This window comes from Dromiciops gliroides, chromosome 2, assembly GCF_019393635.1.
Source record: "Dromiciops gliroides isolate mDroGli1 chromosome 2, mDroGli1.pri, whole genome shotgun sequence".
In the NCBI taxonomy this organism is placed as follows: domain Eukaryota; kingdom Metazoa; phylum Chordata; class Mammalia; order Microbiotheria; family Microbiotheriidae; genus Dromiciops; species Dromiciops gliroides.
In genome coordinates this window covers 194,376,289-194,401,614 of record NC_057862.1, presented here as the reverse complement: position 1 = coordinate 194,401,614, position 25,326 = coordinate 194,376,289, and the positions used below count along the sequence as shown (strand labels likewise).

At 40.8% G+C, this 25,326-nt stretch overlaps 1 protein-coding gene across 1 annotated transcript in view; it reads left to right on the top strand.

The window, feature by feature from the left end:
* Window positions 1–25,326, top strand: part of TGM5 (transglutaminase 5) — a 58,527-nt gene that overhangs the window by 16,051 nt on the left and 17,150 nt on the right. The window contains exons 4-6 of the mRNA XM_043980566.1: window positions 1,638–1,756; window positions 7,149–7,277; window positions 9,444–9,621. Coding sequence (XP_043836501.1) covers window positions 1,638–1,756; window positions 7,149–7,277; window positions 9,444–9,621 — 426 coding nt within the window. The remainder of the gene's footprint in view (window positions 1–1,637; window positions 1,757–7,148; window positions 7,278–9,443; window positions 9,622–25,326) is intronic.

The window sequence follows — 25,326 nt, the reverse complement described above, 5'->3', positions numbered from 1 at the left end:
CTCTCCATAAGCAGTCAATAGGGCCATCCCACCTTCTATCAGAAGTCTTTCTTGCTTTCTCCCTTCTCCCCCACTCTCCTTCCCCTTCCCACTTGAATCTTCTCTCTGAGATTATTTCCCATTTACCCTGTATATATCTTGTATGTACATAGTTGTTTACATGTTGTCTGTCTCCCTAATTAGAATGTGAGCTCCTTGAAGGAAGGGACCTTGTTTTTGCCTTTCTTTGTATCCCCAGGGCTTAGTACATCTTGTTATTGTTTGGTCATGTTTGACTCTTTGCAACCCTATATGGGATTTTTTGGGGGGGGGTGGGGGCAGGGCAGTGAGGGTTAAGTGACTTGCCCAAGGTCACACAGCTAGTTAAGTGTCAAGTGTCTGAGGCTGGATTTGAACTCAGGTCCTCCTGAATCCAGGGCCAGAGCTTTATCCACTGCACCACCTAGCTGCCCCCTTGTATGGGATTTTCTTGGCAAAGATACTGGAGCGGTTTGCCATATCATTCTCCATTGAATTATGGATTCAATGGCAAACAAAGGTTAAGTGACTTGCCCAGGGGCACACAACTGAGTGTCTGAGGCCAAATTTGAACTCAGGACTTCCTGATTCCAGGTCCAGCACTCTACCCAGTGAACCACCTAGCTACCAGTGCTTAATAAATGCTTGTTGACTGAGTCGAAAGGAGGGGAGCAGCTAGGTGGCACAGTGGATAGAGCTCTGGCCCTGGATTCAGGAGGACCTGAGTTCAAATCCGGCCTCAGACACTTAACAATTACTAGCTGTGTGACCCTAGGCAAGTCACTCAACCCCAATTGCCTCACCCCCACCCCCACCCCCCAAAAAAAGAAAAAAGTCTAAAGGAGGAAGATCAGGTCTATAGGTAGAATCTGGGGAACACCATTGGTGTTTTTCGCAAAGGAGAGTGTTCCAACCCCTGACCCCCAACTTAGTTGGAGCAATCTCTGCTGCAGCTTGTATCTGTTGATGGCAAGAGCTCTTCAGGGTCCCCAAAGTCCGATGTCTCCAGGAGCACAACAGTAAGAAGCCACATCTTGGAAGGGCAGCCGTCCGTGTACCTCCATGGAAAGAACTCTAATATTATTAAAAATAGGAGCTGTTGGGGCATCTAGGTGGCGCAGTGGATAGAGCACAAGCCCTGGATTCAGGAGGACCTGAGTTCAAATCCGGCCTCAGACACTTAACACTTACTAGCTGTGTGACCCTGGGCAAGTCACTTAACCCCAATTGTCTCACCAAAAAGAAAAAAGAAAAAAAGAGAAACTTGAGAAGATTTGCATGAACTGACGCAAAGTGAACAGAACCAGAAAAATAACTTAGATAATAAAAATAGGAGCTGCAGGCCTGGGAGGCCCTGAAGAGTGCCCTGCACCAGAAATAACACTGAACTTGGAGTCAGAAGCCCTGGGTTTGAGTCCAATCTCTGCCTCTCATTAGCTGTGTGATCTCAAAAAAGTCACGACATCTGTGAACTTGTTTCCTCATCTGGAAAAATGAGGATAGTACTTACACTGCCTGCATTGCAAGGTTGTTGTGAGAAAAGTGCTTTGTAAAAACCTGATAAACATGAATTATTATTATTAATCTCTCTGTCATATCCCCTGCTCTAATTTCTAAAGCTGATGAAGTCTATTTAGAAAGTGAGCCTCAGAGGCAGGAATACATCATGAATGATCATGGCTTCATCTACCAGGGAAACAAGAACTGGATCCGTCCGTGTCCATGGAACTATGGACAGGTAAGTCCCATTCTAGGCCAAGCATATAAGGCCCCCAGTGTATGTTCCTATGGTCATTGCTTCCTCCTCCAGGCTCTCACCCCATAACTGCTATTTCCCAGCAGCCACTTAATTGCCTCTGTCTACTTCCTCTGGAACCTTCAGTCCTTATTTCCAAATTGACATTGGTCTTAGGTGAAGGTGAGGTGGAAAATAGATTGTTACCTAAGCATGGCTTAAGTCTCATGGAAGGGGACTGGATATAACTCATAAGTAACTCCTCTGACTCCATCTCAGCCCACAAATATGGGACATTTCTATGAAGAGAAGGGTATTGGAAGCCTGTGAGGGGCTTCTGTGGATGGAATGCATTGACCCAGAAAAGAACTTTCTGAATTCAGTGATTTGCTAGATGCCCCCAAGATACTGGTACAGTGGAAAGAGAGTCACAATTGGAGACAGGAGATATATTCAAATTTTAAATATGCAACTTGTTCCCTGGGTAACTGCAGATAAGTTGCTTAACCTCTCTGGGTCTCAGAGCAATGGGGCTGTCCACCTGTCATCCCTCACCAGACCATCTTCTCTTCCTATCATCATGTTTCTTTCTTTCTTTCTTTTTTGGTGAGGCAATTGGGGTTAAGTGACTTGCCCAGGGTCACGCAGCTAGTAGGTATTAAGTGTCTGAGGCTGAATTTGAACTCAGGTCCTCCTGGATCCAGGGCTGGTGCTCTATTCACTGTGCCACCAAGCTGCCCTGAGGGATTACTTTTTTTCTGTATCCTCAAGTCTTTTTTCATCTCCCTTTTCTGTCATTGGGAAATCCAGAGTAACCTCTCTAGCTTCTACCACTGGGAAGTGGGTGTGAAGGTCATATCCTCTTAGTGCCATCTTTTTTTCCTAAAATACTATAATGTCTCTATTCCTGACACTAGATTGTGCTAATCAAAATATTTTTACCCTTTGTCTTAAACACATGTCTGAGCAGCCAAGGGCCTTTCTAATTACACCCAAAGAGAAAAGGAATGACATTTTTCAATCTGGGTTTTTCAGAGGTGTGTTGGTAAATATTTAACAACTGGCTCTCTAGGGGGGAAAATGTATGAGATACACACACACACACACACACACACACACACACACACACATTTATTTATTTATTTGGTGAGGCAGTGGAGGTTAAGTGACTTGCCCACGGTCACACAGCTACTAAGTGTCAAGTGTCTGAGGCCAGATCTTAACTCAGGTCCTCCTGAATCCAGGGCTGCCCCTGCACAATACATTTTTAAAGCTTAATCTGCATTATTAATATTTTCTCCATCACTGTCTTAAATCCAGCAATCAATCAAACAATAAGTTAAGCCCTAATTTATTGTGTTTACCAATTTCCAGAGTATAAATGCTCACTCTGAAAATCTGGCTCCTATAAGCCAGTTTGAGCTATCTCCAGCACACCCCTGAGGTTATATAGGAAGTCTGTAGCGTGCCTAGGTGGAAAATGCTTATAATGATCATATGATAGGCAGAATGATTTCCAGGGTGCGTGTTTTTCGTTTTGTTTTTTGCTGATGACCTTGAAAAGTTTGGCACAGTGGAAAGAACACAGGATGAAGAGTCAGAAGACCTAATTTTATCACCCAATTCTGGCAATTATTACCCCATGTGGCCTTGGGCAAGTCACTGTCTAATTTTGTGGAGCCTCAGTTTCCATATTTGTAAAATGATGGGATTAGACTAAATGACCTCAAATAACCCTTCCAGCTCTGTGTCTAATGATCCTAAAATCATGTGACTTGATAGACTCTGAAGTTCTTCAAACTCTAAAACTATGACCAAAAAGCAATAGCTGAAGATGAGCTGTTCTAGCAGGGATAGTGAAAATTTCAATTTAATTAATTAATTAATTTTTAAAAGTAATAAACATTTTTATTTCTAGTTTTGGATTCCAATTTTTTTTTTGTGGGGCAATGGGGGTTAAGTGACTTGCCCAGGGTCACACAGCTAGTAAGTGTCAAGTGTCTGAGGCCGGATTTGAACTCAGGTACTCCTGAATCCAGAGCCACTGCGCCATCTAGCTGCCCTGGATTCCAATTTTCATCCCTCCTTCCCTCCTTTCCTCCTTCCCTTCCTCCCCTTTCCTCTCCCTGAGGAGGTAAGCAATCAGATATAGGTTATACATGTACAATTATGTAAAACATTACCACATTAGTCATTTTGTCTAAGAAAACTTGAATAAAATTTTAAAAATTAAAATGAGGGGGCAGCTAGATGGCGTGGTGGTTAAAGCACTGGCCCTGGATTCAGGAGTACCTGAGTTCAAATCTGGCCTCAGACACTTGACACTTACTAGCTGTGTGACTCTGGGCAAGTCACTTAACCCCCATTGCCTGCAAAAACAAACCAAAAAAAAAAAATATATATATATATATATAATTAAAATGAGAAATAGCATGCTTCAGTCTGTGTTCCATCAATATAAGTTCTTTCTTTGGAGGTAGATAGTATGTTTCATCATTAGTCCTTTAGGATTGTCTTGGATCATTGTATTGTTGAGAATACTTAAGTCTTTCACAGTTCTTCATCAAACAATATTGCTGTCTCTGTGCACAACGTTTTCTTGGTTCTGTTCTCTTTATTATACATAAATTTATACAAGTCTTTCCAAGCCTTTCTGAAATAATACTGCTTGTAATTTCTTATAGCACAGTAATATTCCATCACGATCGTATACCACAGCTTGTTTAACCATTCCCCAGTTGATTTCAATTTAATTTAAAAATATTTGTCAAGCACTTACTATGAGTAAGGAACCATTCTAGGTGCTGGGAATACAATTATAATAAGAAATCAAATTTAGAGAGTGCTTTTTAAAGGTGTACAGAGCACTTTTCTCATGGCAATCCTATAAAGTAGGTGGTACAAGTGTGATCACCATTTTACAGATAAGGAAAGCAAATTGCCCATAGTCACGTGGCTAGTAAAATGTCACAGGCAAGATGCTTACACTGGTCTTTTAACTCTCTCCAGTACTCTTTCTATCATACCTCTCATGCTGGAAAAAAACACAATCTCTGCCCTCAAAGATGCCACCTAGGTAGAGATGTGAAAGAGTCATGAAGAGTCAGATACAACCAAAAAAAAGATTGAACAACAAACCACAAGAGATGCAGGAGGTGTCCACTTCAGGAATGGGGGAGGGCAGATTGAGTGGAAACGAACAGTTTGGTTTGGTTGGAATCAAGGATATACAAAAGGGACTGGGATAGAAAAGATTTGAAGCCAGATTATGAAGGGCCTTGAATGCTAAGCTAAGGCATTCTAAGCTAAAGGAAATATTGACAAAATATTGATATCCCTGGATGCAGTCTTGATAACATGGACAAGTAAAAGTGGGTTTTTTAAATTGTCCAATCTACTGAGGCAGAACTCTGAGCCAATGGCACTTTATTAAACAGTCCATGGTCCCCTCTAATGAAGTGGACTTCACTGAGATGACCCCTTCCTTTGGTGCCTTAGTTTTATGAGGTTTAATACCAAATCTGATACCTGAACACTCTAGAGGGGCAGTACAAAATGCAGAATCCCATTGCTTGATAGACCTTGCTTAAAGAGCCAAAAATTATATATCATCCCCAAAATGGTATGTAAGCAGTGGGGCTCTTGAGTTGGGGGAAGCATGGGGCGTCTCCACTGACAAAGTGGTCATAAGATGGTCACCTCCTCATATTGGACAAAAGGGAGTTATCCGGAGGTACAAAAATAAGTTGGGGAATTTTCCATGTAACTGAGTCACTTCCATCACTTTGGGCTTGGTCACCCTAACAAAGAAAAACAAGGGTGGAGGGCCTCTGGTTAGTTTCTTATGATTAAGCAAGTGAACTTACAATCCTCAGTTCACAGCTCTGGGGCCTAATATACAGAACTAATTATCACTACCTCTATGGAATCATGTCAAATTAACTAATACTGATTGGAATAGAGTAGGGGTCCAAATGAATCATTTCTCACATAAATCCCATCTTAGGTCAACCACATAAGCCTCCGTTATGTGATGCTGTGGTCTAGTTCCTTCTTTTAGCCCCACAACCCATGACTGGTACTGCCAAGCAATCACCCACCTCTGACTGCCACACCCTGGACCCCTCAGGATAAGGATATGGGGAAGGAGTCAATGAATAGATGGGAAGTGGGAGCCAAGCCTCCAAATTATTTTTTCCATAATCAAATGAGCTGGAAAGAATAAGATCTGCAAATCAAAAACAAGTCCTTTGAGGCTCTTACCAGTCTGATGCCAACCTGATCTCACACAGCTCCCTTTCACATACTCTACCCTCTGGCCAGACCAAACTGGCTTACTTAGTCATCCAAAGACCTGTCCAACCCTTTCCCCACTTCTGCATCTTTGATGATGCTTTACCTAGAAAACTCTCCCGACTCTCTACCTCCCATCTCTCTACTTACTGAAATCCTTCCTATCCTTCAATACCCATTGAGAATGCTTACCTCACCCTGCTATTTCTCCCACCCTGATTCCCAGCCAGAAATAATCTCTTTCTGTGGCTTTCCTATAACATTTTGTTTATATTTTCTCCTAAGAACTTATTCAATGTGTTTAATAATTATTGATATATCTGCACTATCTCCTCAACTAGTCTGTAAACTACCTGAATGGCAGAAATTCTGCTAGATTCATCTTTGTACTGCCCAGTGCCATTGTCTTGCAGATACTAAGAGTTTAATAAATGTTTTTCATTGAATAGTCCCACAGTACAGTCAACTCTCCATTATCTATCTTAATAGAAATAAAGATGACAACCATGATCCAAAGCCTCAGGAAATTTTTATAAACATGTCCATTTATATGCATTCAATGTTTCCCCATAACAAGAGCTCCTATTAAATTAGCCAAAGTGGGCAAATATTAAAATTGGTTTGTATTTACTGGATACATCCCAAATCAGGGCAGGGATAAGGGCAAAGAAATGTCTGAGGGAAGATGGCTTGAGATAAAAAATTTGCCCTCCATGAATCACCCTATTAGATCTTCCCAATGTGAACCAAGTATTCATTCAACAAACTTTAATTAAGTTCATATCACATGCCAGACACTGGGCTAGGTATTAGGGATACTGAAACAAACTGAACAATCCCTGCCATCTAGAAGTTTACATATTGGTAGGAAGGGAGGGGAAGGGAACGCTAGGGAAGGGAATGCTAGGGAAGGGAAGTAGAAATATATACTAATACAAATACAAAATATATACTAATAACAAAGTAATTGGGGAAGGAAAATGCTAGCAAAGAGAGGTTGAGAGATGGGAGGATCGAGATATCTTCATACATGTACATATGTGATGCAGATACATCTTTCCCATGGCTTCCCAAACTAATCTCTAAATCCCTCCCATTGCAGTTTGAAGAAAATATCATAGACATTTGCCTGAAGCTATTAGACCAGAGCTTGAATTTTCAAGTTGATCCAGCCATGGACTGTGCACTGCGAGGGAGCTCCGTGTACATCAGCAGAGTTGTCAGTGCCATGGTGAGAGAAGGTTCTGACCCTACAGCCATATTCCATTTTAGAAATCTCTGGGGAGTGGGCAGCGGGGAGAACTCAGTGCTCCTGGGATGAGCCCTTTTAGTTGAGATTCAAGAGGGAACATAAGTAATAGGTCTTCTCAACTGAAGAATTCCAGCCACAGAACCTCTGGGTGTAGGCCTTCATTTCCATTAGTTCTGAATTTTATCCTTCAGGAGAGGTTGAGTTCAGAGACTTAGAAAATTTCCTTGTGGTTTCTAAATTTCATTTGTACTGAAGCATTAAAAAAAGAGTCAAATGTCAAACCTGCTAAGAGACAGAAGAAAAAATAGGAAATAAGACTAATTGATTAATTAACAAAAGAACACAACATAACAAGGAAGTCCTCCAGAAGAGACAAAATCAAACACTTCAGGCTTCCCAGTCAAGTTATCTCCTTGGAGAGTAATGTTTCTTAGAAGGCTGAATAATTGTTATGACCAGTTTAGCAGGGTAAATTGTGTAAGGATCAATCCTGGCCCAGGGAAGAGATGAGGAAATGTTTCCTGCTCTGTCCTTGGAGAATTGGGAAAGTATGGTACAGAATATTACATAGGCTGTTAAATATTGTTGCCTTATCAATTATTTTTGCCTAATTGTTTTCCTTTGTTATAAGAAGTCTTCATTCTGGACCTCATAGGAGTTGGGTATATCTTGAAATGATTGATATAAAAACAAAAGATACCAATAAACAAAGAAATTATTGTTTCTACCAGAGGACTGGTAATAAAGCATATCTCCTCCCTCTCCATAGAGTACTGGTACAGTATAAGTTCAGAATGAAGCTTACATTGTCAGATATAGTGAACATGTCTGTTTGGGAAGGCATGTATAGAAAGCAGTTGTTCTGAAAAAAATCTGGAAGTTGTAGTGGACCACAATCCCAATACAAATCATCAGTGTGATGCGGAAGCCCAAAAAGCTACGATGAAGGACTAAGTGGGGGGGGGGGACTAAGATAGATAGATAGACAGATAGATATAGATATACAGATAGCTATGGAGATATATGGATATCTCTATATCTATAGATAGATATCTATAGGTCTAGCTATAGACATCTCTATATTTATATATACATATGCTATCTATATTTATATAGATATTGATTTATATAGATATTGGTTTCTAATGATATAGAGATCTATAGACATAGATATAGAGAACCATACAAAGATATAGAGATATCTATAGATTTATGTCTATCTATAGATAGATAGATGTAGATATAGAAACATAGGTATACACACATATTTATACATATACATGTTTATATACATGAATGCATTGTATGTGTATATACATACACACATATGTGTTGTTTAAAAATCTAAATGTGGGTTCTAATCCACACATATGGATAACAATCCCATTATATTCTTATCCTTGTCAAATGTCATCTGGACTACTGTGTTCCATTTTGGAAATCATGATTTAAGAAGTTCATTGGGGCAGCTAGGTGGAGCAGTGGATAAAGCACTGGCCCTGGATTCAGGAGGACCTGAGTTCAAATCAGACCTCAGACACTTGACACTAACTAGCTGTGTGACCTTGGGCAAGTCACTTAACCCTCATTGCCCTCCCCAAAAAATCCATTAATAAGCTGGAGACTTTCTAGAATAGGCCAACCAGGATGGTGATGAATCTTGAATTCATGACATGAGGATCATCTGAAGGAATTGGGCATGTATATCCCAGAGAAGACAATAGGGGGCATGATGACTGTGTCCAAATATTGGAAGGGCTGTCATGTAGAGGAGAGATTAGATAAGTTCTATTTGGCTCCCAAGGGCAGAAGCAGGAGGAGTGGGGGTGTAAGTTGCAGAGGCAAATAGATTGAAAAATGTTAACTGTCCAAATGTGGAATGGCTTTTTTTTGAGAGGTGGTGGGTTCTCGTTGGAGATCTTCAAACAGAGACTGGATGTTATTTTCAGGATATGTTATAGTGAAGATTCTTTCCAACTTTCTGATTCTATGATTGTTTTTACTTAACTATATTTCTTTGGTATAAGGGCAGGTTTGAAAGTGGGGTGGGGGAAATTATTGATAAATGATAATGATATTAAAAAACATCAATAGAAGCTTGTAAAAAACAGTAAGTCGACACTTCAAAATTTGCTTTTCTTTTAGATCAACAGCAATGATGACAATGGTGTTCTCAATGGGAAATGGAGTGAAGGTTACTTTGATGGAATTAGCCCCTCTGAATGGAATGGTAGTGTGGCCATCTTGAAGCAGTGGTATGCCACAGGGGGCCAGCCTGTGAAATATGGACAGTGCTGGGTCTTTGCAGCTGTGATGTGTACAGGTAAGCAGTCTGGAGGCATAGGATACTAGGTCATCATTCACCCCTGCTTTGAAAGCTATTTTGAAAATATTAAGAAGTATGATTATTTAAATAACTTCCAAACTGTTTCCATTTTGGCTTCATCCATAGGATTTTAGGATTTAGAGCTAGAAGGAGCCTTAAGGATCCTCATTTTACTGTTGGGGAAATTGAGGTTCAGAAAATTAAACCACTTATTTAAGGTCACATGGCTAGTAAGTAGCAAGGTCTAGATTTGAATGACAGCTCTCTGGCTCTAAATCATTGCACCAACCTAGGCTGCATTGACATTAAGCAACATCTGGAACCATAACTAGGGTGGGGGTGGTTGGGGCTTTATCCAGGGTGCTGAAATTTTGAAAGTGTTGAATATCTTCAATAATGATTTGAAGAAACTGCAATTAAAATTTTTGTTACATTTACTTGTTGACAGCTTATGTATTCTTTCAGCATCATAGATCAATAATTAGAGCATTTATTAAGTGCTGAACATCTTCCAGAAACATGGAAACAACTGAGCTCATCAGTTAACAAGAATAATTAAAGAAGCTCCCCATTATTAATAATATTCTTCTGTAACACATAATAATTAATTCCCCTTCCCATTCACTAAATTTGTTTTCATTGCTTTTTGCATTATTTTCACATCATGAATTATAAAGAAGGCAACTTGTCCCAAACATCAAAAGTGCTACTTATAGCTCTACAAACATCATCAGTTTTCATTGACCAACATATTTACATCTGAAATGTTCCATCTTTGTACTTAGCCTTCAGATGCTTGACCCAATTTCAGAAGTCAGTTTTGAAGGAAAAATGGTGTTTAGCATATTGTTTGTCTTGCATTCTCTCTCTCTCTCTCTCTCTCTCTCTCTCTCTCTCTCTCTCTCTCTCTCTCTCTCTCTCTCTCTCTCTCTCTCTCTCTCTCTGGCAAGGCAATGGGGGTTAAGTGACTTGCCCAGGGTCACACAGCTAGTGAGTGTCAAGTGTCTGAGGCCAGATTTGAACTCAGGTCCTCCTGAATCCAGGGCCAGTGCTTTATCTACTGTGTCTCCTAGCTGCCCCCTGTCCTTCATTCTCAAAAAGGATCATTTGAGAGGTGATGTCATGACTTCCAGTGCACTGAATTTAAGTCAGGCAGGGCTGTGCAAAATCACCAGGTTCACTCTCTCCTCTAGAGCCATCTGGGTCCAGCGGCAAGATATATATCAGGACATCTGGAGATGGCCCAGGGTTTAGAATGATGCACTGGAAAAAATAATGGACCTAGATTTAAGTTCTGGCTCTGCAATTTATTACCTAGGTGACTTTCGGCAAATTAATTCACCTTTCTGGACCTCAGTTTCCTCACCTGCAAATTAAGGGGATTAGATTAGCTAGCCTCTAATGTACCATCTCTAAGTATAATATTCTATGATTTTTGAGGGTGACACAGTAAAGGATTAACTTGGTGGGTGAATACATATTACATTAACAAAAATATTTACTAGGAAAGGGGTGAAGATTTTTGTTGTTGTTCAGTTATTTCAGTCATATCCAACTTCATGACCCCATTTGGAGTTTTCCTGGCAGAGATACTGGAGTGGTTTGACATTTCCTTCTCCAGTTCATTTTCCAGATGAAGAAACTGAGGCAAACAAGGTTAAGTGGCTTGACCAGGGTCAGACAGCTAGTAAGTGTCTGAGACCAGATTTGAGCTCAGAAAGTTGACTCTTCCTGACCTTAGGCCTGGCACTCTATCCACTGTGAAGAAGACAAAGAAGAAATGGGCTTGTGGGCGAGAAAATGAAATAAGCAATAAAGAAAGAAGCAGAAAAAAAGGAAGTTGTAACCCTAGCTCACATTTATAGAGAACATTACGGTTCACAAAGTGATTTCCTTGTAACAACCATGTGAAATTTTAATATAAGTAACATCCCCATTTGACAGATGAGAAAACTGAGACCCAGAGAATAGAGTCCACAGTTAGACAGCTAGTATAATGCCAAAACTAGGACTAAACAACCCAAGTGTGCTGACTCCCAAGTTCAGTCTTCTTTTCATGACATAGAAGTAAAGAGAGGTCTTCTGTCTCTAAGACTGATTTCCCTACCTCACACTATGCACAGCTATCTGTCTCCTTCTGCTGCCTTCCCCATTGCCATCGGTTCCCTTAGTGGTTAACAGCCACACAGACTCTCTGCCCATGGATCAGTGTCTCTGTTCCTGGGCTCATCCAGGAAATTATTTCTCTGGCTGTCTGAAAAAAAGAACAAGCAAAGATCTATCAAGAGCCCTTGGCTCTCTCTCTCACCAAGACTCGGGTTTAGCTGAGTCAGTGCACAAATTAATATATTTTGAGGTGGTAAATATTCCCTGTCAAAATCTAGACTAAAAAAAAATAGCAAAGTACTTGGGATAATAAGATCTAGAATTGGAAGGAACCTTGGAGGTCTCTTAATCCAGAGGTGTTGAACACATCCAAATGCAACCCTAAAAGGATTAAAATATAATTGGGAAGGGGCAGCTAGATGCCGCAGTGGTTAAAGCGCTGGTCCTGGATTCAGGAGTACCTGAGTTCAAATCCAGCCTCAGACACTTGACACTTACTAGCTGTGTGACCCTGGGCAAGTCACTTAACCCCCATTGCCCTGCAAAAAAAAAAAATTGGGAAATGCTTAACAAAATAAACAAAAATACAATAAAACATGGGACAGCTAGTTGGCACAGTGGATAAAGCACCAACTCTGGATGCAGGAGGACCTGAGTTCAAATCCAACCTCAGACACTTAACACTTATTAGCTGTGTGACCCTGGGCAAGTTGCTTAACTCTCATTGCCCCACCAAAAAAAAAAAAGAAAGAAAAGAAAAAGAATTCTAATTTATTAGTGGCAGCTAGGTGGTGCAGTGGATAAAGCACCAGCCCTGGATTCAGGAGGACCTGAGTTCAAATTCTATCTCAGACACGTGACACTTACTAGCTGCGTGACCCTGGGCAAGTCACTTAACCCTCATTGTCCCACACCAAAAAAAAAATACAATAAAACATAGATGATATTACATTTCAAATCTATGTTGATGTGCAGCCGGGAGAGATCCTTATGTATGGATTAGTAGCCCTCCTTTCTATTTGAGTTTTACACCGCTGATCTAATCTAAGACTCATTTTACAAGTGGGGAAACTGAGGCATGGAGAGGTTAAGTAATTTGCTCAAGGTCACATAAGGCAGTAAGTGTCAAAGTTGTGATTCAAACTCAGGTACTGTGACTCCGAGTTCAGTGCCCTTTCCATTTTCCTCACAATAGCTCTGTAAGGTAGATAGGGCAGGTCTGATTATCCCCATTTAACACATGGAGAAACTGAGGTCTAGATAGGTTATACAAATCCCACAGGTAGAAGATGGTAGATCCAGGGATGTACATCAAGTGCTTTTCCTATCATTGCATCCTTCTTTCCTGACAGTCCAAAGCATGGGATGCCCCTGGCCAACTATCTCCTTCATTCCTTTTTTTTTCCCCTGCTGTGGCTTAACTATGTTAAGACTTCTGTCTCTTGCAGGGTCAGTTCCTCACTCTCCCACTGCCACCAGAAAAGTATGGACTCCCTACCCCTCTAAATCCCAGAAAAGAGCCCACATCCACAAAAGAAGGGTAGTGCTGACCTCGTCCACAGGGAGTGGTTTGGCTAGGGGTTAGAGCTGGGGAAGTCTCAAGCCTATTGCTTAGGAGAAAAGACAGACCCTAACAGCATCTGAGTGCCTTGGACTTGGAAAATACCTTCGAAAATATAGAGAGAACCCTCAGAAGGTGAGATAAGAGAAATGACATGATTAATTCCTGAAATCATTGAGGTGAAGTTTGATGAACTGGATAGCATGGATCACATAAGAGACTGACTGGTGAGTTGACAGGGGCAGTGTGATCAGGAGGAGGGCAGGTAATCTCTCAACCAGGGGCGGACTAGAGAGGGAACCAACTTGGCTGGGTGCGGTTTTAAGAAAATAGGTGTCTGGGCCTGAGCGATGAGAGGTGGGTGGTGTCAGTGAGGGAAAATTATGCAAATTTTATAGTCCAGTTAAAATGTTTATGAGGATAAACCTGGGAGGCAAAAGAGTATTTTATCCCACATGGCCTGGCTCTGTCTCCAGACAAATTCCAGTATTCCCTAAGAGGACTGTCTACTTATATCTATATCTACACACACATACATTTAAGTATGTATACACACAGGTACATGGGTATATATTATATTGTGTTATGTTATGTTATATTATGTTATGATGACATGTTATGTTATATATAGAAAACATATACAATATATACGTATGGGGAGAGACAGCAACAGAGAGACACATAGAGAGAAATAGAGACAAACATAAAGACAGAGACAGAGAGAGACAAAGAGAGAAAGAGACAGAGAAAGCACAACAGCATGGTGTAAGAAAGGGAGAGCTTGGGGCAGCTAAGTGGTGCAGTGGATAGAGCACTGGCCCTGGATTCAGGAGGACCTGAGTTCAAATCTGGCCTCAGACACTTGACACTTACTAGCTGTGTGATCCTGGGCAAGTCACTTAACCCCCATTGTCCCTCAAAAAAAAAAAAAGAAAGAAAGAAAGAAAAGAAAGGGAGAGCTTGCCTCAGAGGTAGGGAGGCCCACGTGCAAAGCCAAATGTGTCTCTGACACATAGTAGTTAGGAGATCCCAGCCAGTCAGAACCTCTTGGTTACCCACATGATTTTCTAATACTGTAAGTTGCAGAGAAGGTCCTCATGTGAATTGGTAAAGGAAATTCTCATTTTTAGCTTCCTAAATAGGTGAAATCAGAGGTCTAGTTTAAAAAAATTTTTTTTCCACAGAAGCCCGGAAAAGGTGGCAGTGATGAAGTAGACTCTATTTTATTGCTCAGGAATAGAAGAGACCCCAGCCCCTGGGACCTGGTACAGTTGAGTACAATCAGATTTAGACCTGGAAGGATCCTTTGGAGGTCACTGAGTCTGGCACCCTCATTTTATTTTTAGACTAGAAATGTAATTTCATTGGTTTGGGGAACTTCAGTCAGTCAATAAGCATGTATTGTCTACTATGTACCAAGCACTGTGCTAAGCAATGGGAATACAAAAGAAGACCCAAAAAACCCCAACAAACAAAAAAATCCCAGTCTCTGATCTGAAGGAGCTGACTGTCTAATGGAGGAGACAACATGCAAATTATGTGCAGAGATATGTTCGGGATAAATTACAGATCATCAATAGAGGGAAGGCAGTAACATTAAGGGGGATCAGGAAAGGCTCCTTGGTGAGATTTTACTGGGAGTATTGTTGCTGTTGGTCCTTCATTTTCGAAGAGGACTCAGGACATTATGGGTGATGTCTTGACTTTTTTTTTGCAGGGCAATGAAAGTTAAGTGACTTGCCCAAGGTCACACAACTAGTAAGTGTCAAGTGTTTGATGCCAGATTTGAACTCAGTTCCTCCTGAATCCAGGGCCGGTGCTTTATCCACTGCACCACCCAGCTGCCCCCCGGTGATGTCTTGACTTCCCAGTGAATTAGAAGGAAGCCAGGGGAGCCAGGGGGCCCAGGGAGATGAGCAGTGAGATAATTCCAGGCATAGAAGACAGCCTGCAATGGAGTTCTTGTGCAAGGAACAGGAAGAAGGCCAGTGTCATTGAACTGAAGAGTACCTGGAGGAGAGTAAGGTCGAAGAAAACCAGAAAGGTCGGAAGGGGCCAGTTTAAGACAGGCTTTGTAGACCAGAGGATTTTATATTTGATCCCCAAAGTGATTAGGAGCCATTGGAATTAAATGCATAGGGGGCTGATATGACCAGAGCTTCACTTTAGAAGGAGGAAATTCTCCCTACCATCCAAAACAGCAGTGATATAAAAGTAAAAATGGTCTTTGCCCTTGGAGAAGGTACATTCTACCTTGGGTGCTACAATGATGGATAGATAGATAGATAGATAGATAGATAGATAGATAGATAGATAGATAGATGGATAGATATACATTGTTGTTTAGTCATGTCCAACTCTTTGTGAACCCATTTGTGGTTTTCTTGGCAAAGATATTGGAGTGGTTGACCAATGCCTTCTCCAAGTCATTTTACAGATGAGGAAACTGAGGCAAACAAGATGAAGTGACTTGTCCAGGGTGAAGAGAGAGTCTGACCTTACATAGAATTCACTCAAGTTACTTAGTTCTCAAATGTCTTGAACTTCAACTCTATTGATTTATTTATTATATAACTCTTTATTACTTAAAGTCTCATTAATTTTCCACATTTCAACCCTACTGTGCAGCTGATTTGCCAGGAGTGCATACTGGCCAGGGCTTTTGTTAGCATTTGCATTTTTTGGCCTCCAAAGCATCCTGCCCAAGCCTTCCTTCAGAAGCAAAACCTTGGCCAAAGCATTTACTGTCCTCTGTTGAGTCACAGGTCATCTAGGGTGGCTTGGATTTCTTCCTGCTTCTTTTATTCCCTAATGTATCAGAGACTTCTTATAGCATCTTAAGAGTTGAAAGGGATCTTTAGAGAGCCTTGGATCTCAAGATTTTAGTCCTGAAGGTCAGCTAATCAAATTTCTTCATTTAATAGACAGGAACACGGTGGCCCAGAGAGATTCAGCAACTTGTCATTCTTAGATCTTAGGAATTTGAACCCAACATTCTTTCCACTGTACCATGCTGTCTCCCAGTAGGTCAACTAGTTCTGCTTCCCACCCATAGCAGGAATCCCTTCTAATATATACTCCCTCTCTGACCTTGGATAAACAACTTTCCCCTTCTGGGCTTCAGTTTCCTTGTCTATAAAACGAGAAGGTTGCATTCTAAGGTCCCTTTTAAGTCCTACAAACATTCTTTTTTTTTTCTTCTTTTTTGTGGGGCAATGAGGGTTAAGTGACCTGCCCGGAGTCACACAGCTAGTAAGTGTCAAGTTTCCAAATCCGGATTTGAACTCAGGTCCTCCTGAATCCAGGGCCGGTGCTTTATCCACTGCACCACCTAGCTGCCCCTACAAACATTCCTAATACATGGTTATCTAGCTTTTTCTTGAACATCTTCAGTGACAGAATATCATTACCTCATGAGGTAGCCTATTCTATTTATAGACATCTCTGTTTAAGAGGAGGGGCAGCTGGGTGGTGGGGTAGATAGAATGCTAGGCTTAGAGTCAAATCTAACCTCTGACACTTACTAGCTCAGTGACCCTGGGCGAGTCACTTAACCCCATTTGCCTCAGTTTCTTCACCTATAAAATGAGTTGGAGAAGGAAATTGAATGGGTTTGCTACTTTGCTAATTTGTCCTTTAAAATTCTGCACATCAAGTTAAGTCAGTACTTATAGAGTAAAATCTGTTTAATCATTTCTGTTGTGCCTAACTCTTCATGACCCTTTAGGGTTTTCTTGGCAAAGATACTGGAGTGGTTTGCCTTTTCCTTCTCCAGCTCATTTGATAGATGAGGAAACTGAGGTAAACAGGGTTAAGTGACTTGCTCAGGATCACACAGCTAGTAAGTGTCTGAAGTTGGATTTGAACTCAGGTCTTCCTGACTCCAGGCCCAGCACTCTCTCCACTCTGCCACCTAGCTACCTTGTATATATAATAAAACACAGGGTTAAAAAATAAATAAATTATAATAATAATAATACCATGAGAAAATCTGAATTCATTAAGATAATTATCATTTAGAAATTCAGGGGAATTATTCCAGTCAGAAAGGGAGGGGGAAGGAAAGGAGATGATGATGAGGGCAAAGGAGGTGCAGAGAGCCATAATTTACTGGCATAGGAAACTCCCTCTCCCAATGAACATCAGCACACTCTCTATAACTTAAAATTCTTTAAAAGTTGCCTAGAGCACTGAGAGGTTATATGTCACACCCTGGATGACTTTTCTGAAAGTCATCTTTATACAGATATTTCAACAGTGTTGGGCTGAGCATTGAGACACCCGAGTTCAAATCCTGGTGCTGATGCTTACAAGCTATGTGACCGGGGACAAATCACTTAAGCATTCTGAGCCTCAGCTTCCCCCATCCATAAAATAAAAGAAATAAGCATTGCAATCCCTACTTCATAGGATTGTTTCATGGAAAGCATTTTTGTAAACCTTAAAGCCTATATAACCATCCAGTATGGAAGGTGCCCTGAGTCATATAACAGCCCATCAGCCTTGTCTTTACAAGCACAAGAACTATGAGTTAACAGAAAGCAGCTCACAGTGAAGGGCAATTCAATTGAACAAGTATTTCCCGAACACCTCTTCTATGCTCTGACTGTATTTGATGCTCGGGTGTCAGAAGGCTTTAAGGTGATGCAGGTACCTGAGATGTCACAGACCTATTTAGGAGCATCCAGATGTAGCCTCCCATCTAGCCTTTGTCAAGTGAGTGGTTGGAAACTGTCGGGGATTGGTTAAGTGGAGATTGAGGACAGTGATGGAGAGTTTGGATCTGTGTTGAAAAGAAGAGTAAGAATGTTGGAGATTGATTCCAACTCACTGAAGCTAGGTGGCATAGTGGATAGAGCTCTGGGTCTGGAGTCAGGAAAACCTCAGTTCAAATCTGGCTTGAGATATTCATTAGCTATGTGAGTCCAGTCAAGTTACTTGCCTCAGTTTCCTCATCTGTAAAAATGAGCTGGGGAGGGCAGCTAGGTGGCGCAGTGGATAGAGCACCGGCCCTGGAGTCAGAAGGACCTGAGTTCAAATCCGGCCTCAGACACTTGACACTTACTAGCTATGTGACCCTGAGCAAGTCACTTAACCCCAATTGCCTCACCAAAAAAAAATGTTTTTATTTAAAAAAATGAGCTGGAGAAGGAAATGGCAAAATACTTTAATATCTTTGTCAAGAAAACCCCAAATGGGATGATGAAGAGTTGGGCATGACTAGACAACAAAAAAGACAGTGTAGTGTATTGAGACCTAATCTAGCAGAGAATGTGAATGGGGACAGGACTGTAACCTGAATCCTAGTGTATTTTCTCCATTCCCCATCTCCTGCATAGTGAAATACCAGTAGAGAGAATGAAAAGTGTAACAATCAGATACTACCTCAATTTCAGGAAAAGTTTATAGGGGAAAGGGGAGGACTTGGCACTAGGTGATCAGGGACATGATGGGGCATGGGGATACTAAAAAGTACCTAACAAAGTTTCCAGTTATCCAGGTTCCCAACCTCAGTGTCATCCTTCACTCCACAACCTACCCACACAAGTACTGCCCTAGTTCAGATCCTCATTGACTTTCACCTTCACTATTATAGTAGTCTCCTAATTGGTGTCTCCCTGATTGGAATCTCTCCCCACCCTAATCCATCCTTCATACATCCTAAATCTTACCATGTCACCCCCTTAATCAATAAACTACAGTGGCTCCCTATTACTTCTAGGATGAAACACAAAGCTTGTCACACCCTGGCTGGTTTTATTAAACATTGCTTCTCTACACACACTCAATGACACCCAACTGATACTCTGGCTTTCATCTTCATCTCTTTGTACTGATTGTCCCCATGCCTTGAATTTACCTTCTCCTCACGTCTGTCTCCCTCAAGACCCAGTCCAAGTTGCATCTTCTGCATGAAATTTTTTCTGGTTTCCCTCTTCTCCCCAGAGGCTAAAGCCTTCCACCTGAGATTATCATCTACTGTCTGTTCTGTATGTGTTATCCATGTACACTCATGTCATCTCCTCTCTTGGAATATAAGTTCTTTGGAGGGAGGGACTTTGCTTTTGCCTTTATCACCCCAGAGCCAAGCATGGTAGCTGGTAGTAATTACTGAGCAGTAATTACCAAGTAGTAATTACTGAGCAAGTACTCACTGATTGATTAATTGAAGAACTTCAGTCTAGTTGACTGAATAGGATAACTATCTGAAACAATAGAGAACAAGACCATGAAATCAAGTGACAAAATGTCTGACTGGAAGTCAAAAAAAGAGATTGGGGCAGGATAGAGTAGCCAAGGGACCAGGTCTTTCTGACTTTAAATATGGCCTCAGACACTTAGTAGCTATGTGACCCTGGGAAAGTCACTTAACCCTGTTTTTCTCAGTTTCCTCATTTGTCAAATGAGCTGGAAAAGGAAATGACAAACCACTCCAATATCTTTGCAAAGAAAAAAGGCCTAAATAGGGTCATGGAGAGTTGGACATAACTGAACAAAAGAATAGTCAAAGAAGACTCCATGGAGAGAGAGTTACTTCATTTGCCATCTTTTTCCTTCATTTTCTTTTTAAATAGATTTCTGTTGATACCTTCTGTTTTTCCATTGTCTAGATTTTCCTCTATAGTCAATCAATAGAAATAACGCCATAGGAAAATGCCTGGAGCAGTATAATCAATCAATAAACATGATATAAGCACCTACTTACTATGTGCCAGGAACTGCACTAAGTTCTGGGCATAAAAAAGAGGCAAAAGACAGTCCCTGTCCTTTAGGGAGCTCACAGTCTAATGGGAGAGACAACAAGCAAGCAGAAATGTACAAACAAGCTATCTACAGGATAAACAAAGAATAATTAAGAGAGGGAAATAATAATAATAATAACTACTAAGAGGGGTTAGGAAAGGCTTCATACAGAAGGTGGGGTTTTTGTTAAGACTTCCCCTTCCCCTTTTGCCTCCCAAAGAGATATCCTTTATTTTTCTTTTTTGGTGGAGCAATGAGGGTTAAGTGACTTGCCCAGGGTCACACAGCTAGTAAGTGTCAAGTGTCTGAGGTTGAATTTGAACTAAGGTCCTCTTGAATCCAAGGCTAGTACTTTATCCACTGCACCACCTAGATCCCCTGAGATATCCTTTATAACAAAGAATTTTTTGAAAGAAAGAAAAGAGGAAGACAAGAAAAAAATTAAATAAAACCATTCAATACATTGAAAAAATCCGACAATATATTCAATGTTTCACACTTGTGGACTATGTTCCCTCCCACCCCAACCCCTAACAACCACCTCTGCGGAGAGGAAGAAAGGAGTTGTCTTCTCATATCTCTTCTTCAGGGCTAAGCTTTTTCTTTATGATTTTCTAAAAGCATTTCCTTTCCCTTGTTTTGTGTTAGTTTTTCTTTTCAATTACATTTTTGTGGCCATTGTATATGTTGTTTTCTTGGCTCTTCTGACTTCACTTTGTATCAGTTCATATGTCTTCCCTTATGATTCTCCGTATTCATTGTAATCATCATTTCATACAGCATATGCTGTCTCTTTTTTTAATTCTTTAATTATCTCTCCTGGATCTATTTTCTAGGTCGGTTGTCTTTGCAATGAGGTATTTCACATTTTCTTCTATGTTTTCATTCTTTTGATTCTGTTTGACTGATTCTTGGTGTCTCATGGAGTCATCAACTTCCGTCTGCCCAATTCTAATTTTTAAGGCATTATTTTCTTCAGTAAGCTTTTACACCTCCTTTTCCACTTAGCCAATTTTACTTTTTTCATCATTTATTTATTTATTTAGAATTTTTATTTTCTTCAATTTTACTTTTGAAGGAGTTTATTTCTTCAGTGGATTTTCCCCCAATTTAGCCAATTGTAGTTTTTAAGGAATTGTTTTCTTCAGTCAATTTTTGTGCTTCCTTTTCCAAGCTGTTGACTCTTTTTTCATAAGTTCCTTGTGTAACTCTCATTTCTCTTATTTCTTTTCCCATTTTTTCTTCTATCTCTCTTATTTGATATTTAAAATTCTTTTTGAGCCCTTCCAAGAAGGCTTTTTAGTTTTGAGACCAATTCATCTTCCCCTTTGAGACTTCACATGTAGGCATTTTGACAGTATTGTCTTATCTGCATTTGTGTTTTGGTCTTCCCTGTCCCCAAAGAAGCTCTCAATGGTAAAGGTCCTTTTCTGTTTGTTACTCATGTTTTAGACTATTTTTGTTTTTGTTTTGTTTTTTTAGTGAGGCAATTGGGGTTAAGTGACTTGCCCAGGGTCACACAGCTAGTAAGTGTTAAGTGTCTGAGGCCAGACTTGAACTCAGGTACTCCTGACTCCAGGGCCAGTGCTCTATCCACTGCACCACCTAGCTGCCCCTTAGACTATTTTTAACTTTTTTTTTGTGAGGCAATTGGGGTTAAGTGACTTGCTCAGGGTCACACAGCTAGTAAGTGTTAAGTGTCTGAGGCCGGATTTGAACTCAGGTACTCCTGACTCCAGGGCTGGTGCTCTATCCACTGTGCCACCTAGCTGCCCTATTTTTAACTTTTGAAGTTGAGGTCTGCTCCTGGGTCACAGGGGCCACTGTTGCAAGCTTCTTGTGCTGAGGGATAAGGGCCTGATCACTGGCTTTCTTCTCTGAGTCCTCTGGGGCTTGCAGATTCCTCACAGCTCTGGGCTTGCTCCCTGCACTGGGATGGCTTGACCTAGTCATGCCTGTCATGTGGGTGGTTCTCTAGCTAGCAGTTTGTCCTCTCAGCCAGGGCTGGGGGGGCAGTGTCTCACAACTGGCCTGCTGTGCCACCAGACTGCTGAGCCAGGACCAAGGGGCCTCAGCTGCTGATATGCGCTGTGGCCAAGAGCTTCCTGCTGGCTTGCCCAGACCCCCTCTGTGCTGAGTTGTGCTCCCCTTTTGCCCAAGTGAGACAGACCTTTCCTGAAGTATTCTTAATTATCTCATGTTGGAAGATTGTGTTCCTTGTTTTTTTGTAGGTTCTGTAGCTCTAGAATGCATTTAGAGGCTTGATTTAATGTTTTTTCAGGGAAACTTGGGAAAGCTCAGGCAACTTCCTGGCTTCTCTCTGCCATCTTGGCTCCACCTTCCCCACCCCCATCTCTTTCCAAAAACAATTATTGATATCTTTCATTTTTACATCACCTCTATTTCTCAATATTTCTCCTTCTGTACCTCTTCCCAGAGAGCCATAGCACTTACCATCTCTTCAATAGCATCAGATTTTCTAATCAAGCCCTCTACAAATTAGTTATTCCTTTCCAGGGACTATACCTAAAATTCTAATCACTGACACCAGATGGATTACAATGCACTTTAACTTACGATGCACAGGTGCAGCAATTATGCTATCACCAGGCAAATTTATACAGTACTTTAAGGTTTATAAGTTTCCTTCTTCACATAGCCCTATTTGCAAGTATCATCTTCACTCCATTTTATAGATAATGAAACTGAGGTTTCATATGCTCAGGTAAGGCATATGAATTACCCAAGGTCACAAAAATAGTGCCAGAACCAGGCTTTAAAAGGCAGCATTTTTCCTCACTATCCCATGACATAGAGCATACTTACCAGTCAATTTTATTTTTCTATAAATGTAGAACTCTACTTAAAAAAATCACATTAAGTTAATTAGTTCCTATAAAAGATGGATAATTAAGATAATAACTTACATTTGTAAACCCTAAAGGGCTTAATCAAGAATTTTACAAATATAATTTCATTTGATCCTCACAATAACCCTCTGGAGATAGGTAATAGAAATAACAATATTCCCATTTTACTGAGAAGGAAACTGAGATTCAGAGCCATCACAGGATCATAGATTTAGAGCTATAAGGGACCTCAGAGGCTATCCATCCATACCCCTCATTTGACTTGCCCAGGGTCATGCAGCTAGTAAATTTTAAAGCTACAGTTAGAATCTAAGTCATTTGAATCTAAGTCCAATTGTCTTCCCACTATAACATGCTTTAAAAGAAAGTTGACACCTAAGGATACATTATCATCTTCAGAAAATAATAACTAACATTTATAGAGCCCTTTAAGTTTATTAATGCTATATATGTATTATCTCATTTGATCCCCACAACAACACGAAGCGAGTGCTGTTATTATCCCCATTTTATAGATGAGTAAACTGAGTCTTATGGCACTTAAGCGACTTGCCCAAGGTCATACAGCTAGTAAGTACCTGAGGCTAGATTTGAACTCAGATCTTCCTCACTACCAGTTCAACACTCTATCCACTAAACCACCTAGCTCCCTCTATGCTTTTAAATTTCAACTGTTGTCCATTTCTCCATTCCTGAGATGGAGTTTATTTAAGCCTGAGGACTTGTGTATGCATCTGAGTCATTTGGGAGCCATAGCAGATTCTTGATCAGGGAAGTGAAATGATGAAAGAGATTTAGCAATAACAGCACAATATTTGGAATCAGAGGACCTGGGTTCAAATTCTGATCTACTATTTACTACCTGTTTGAAGTCAAGCAGGTCACTCCCCTTTTCTCTATCTCAATTTCCTTATCTGTAAACTGTGTGAGTTAATTTTGGTAATCTCTAAATCCCTTCCAGTTTGGATTCTATGTTAGTGGTAAAATTAGAAATAATTAGCATGAGCAACATTCACAAAGATAACAATACCTGACATTTATATAACTTTCCTCCCCAAGACCTTATAACATAACTGCTATTATCTCCACTAAACAGATGAAGGAAATTAAGACTCAGAGAAGTTATGCAAGAGACAGATAGGTGGTGCAGGGTATAGAACACTGGGCCTGAGTTCAAATCCTGCCTCAGATACCTAATATTTTTGTGGTCCTGGGCAAGTCATTTAACCTCTACCTCAATTTCCCCATCTGTAAAATGGAGGTGATGATAGAACCTACTTCTTAGGGTTATGTGTGGCTAAAATGAAATATTTGTAAAGCGCTTTGTAAACATTAATATGTCACACAAATTGGGGGCAGCTAGGTGGTGCAGTGGATAAAACAGTGGCCCTGGATTCATGAGGACCTGAGTTCAAATTCAGCCTCAGACACTTGACACTTACTAGCTGTGTGACCCTGGGCAAGTCACTTAACCCTTATTGCCCTGCCCCACCCCCAAAAAAAGTCATACAAACACTAGCTTATTATAACCTCTGATTCCAAATCCAGCCATCTTCCCATGGTACCTATTTGTCCCCATCAACACCTATAGAGATTATATCCACTAAGAACATTAAATAGATCCTGATACCATCACTGGTGCTTCACACAGCTATTCATGAATCAGAGTGAAGAATTCTTTGGAGGTCCTCCTTTCTCTTTCCCCTGAAATTTGCCTGCAGCAACAGGAATAGTCACCGTGTGGATCAGTATTGTTGACTGACCGACTTTTCCAGATCAGGCACATTTTCTAGGTGATAAGTGTCTCATGCATCCTTCTGACTTTAACCTTTCCAAATATTCCCCAACCCGACAGTGGGGAGCCTCCCTCCTCTTGCCCAGCAAGGATCTCTGGACTCCATGGCTCACATACTTCGGTTTCATTTACAGCATCCCCTCCTTTTTCCTACCACTGCCAACATCCACCTCTGCAGTGATGACTTACCCATCCACCTTGTTTCTTTGGTTCTGTCCAGACCTTCCATCCTCATTGTTTCTCTTTTGTTCCCATATTTCCTCTCACTCCAAGTTGGGTCCAAGGGCAGAGGATTTGACTAGTAAGACTGGATAACTTATTTATTTATTTATTTGTTTGTTTATTTATTTGTTTGTTTGTTTGTTTTTAGTGAGGCAATTGGGGTTAAGTGACTTGCCCAGGGTCACACAGCTAGTAAGTGTAAAGTGTCTGAGGCCGAATTTGAACTCAGGTCCTCTTGAATCCAGGGCCAGTGCTCTATCCACTGTGCCACCTAGCTGCCCCAAGACTGGATAATTTGACTAATACCTCTGGCTGTCCCTGTCCCACCCCATCTCCCTCACCAGGAGCTAGCTTGGTGGCAACATCTATAATACAGCATAGGGAGAAATATGAATGACTTAGTA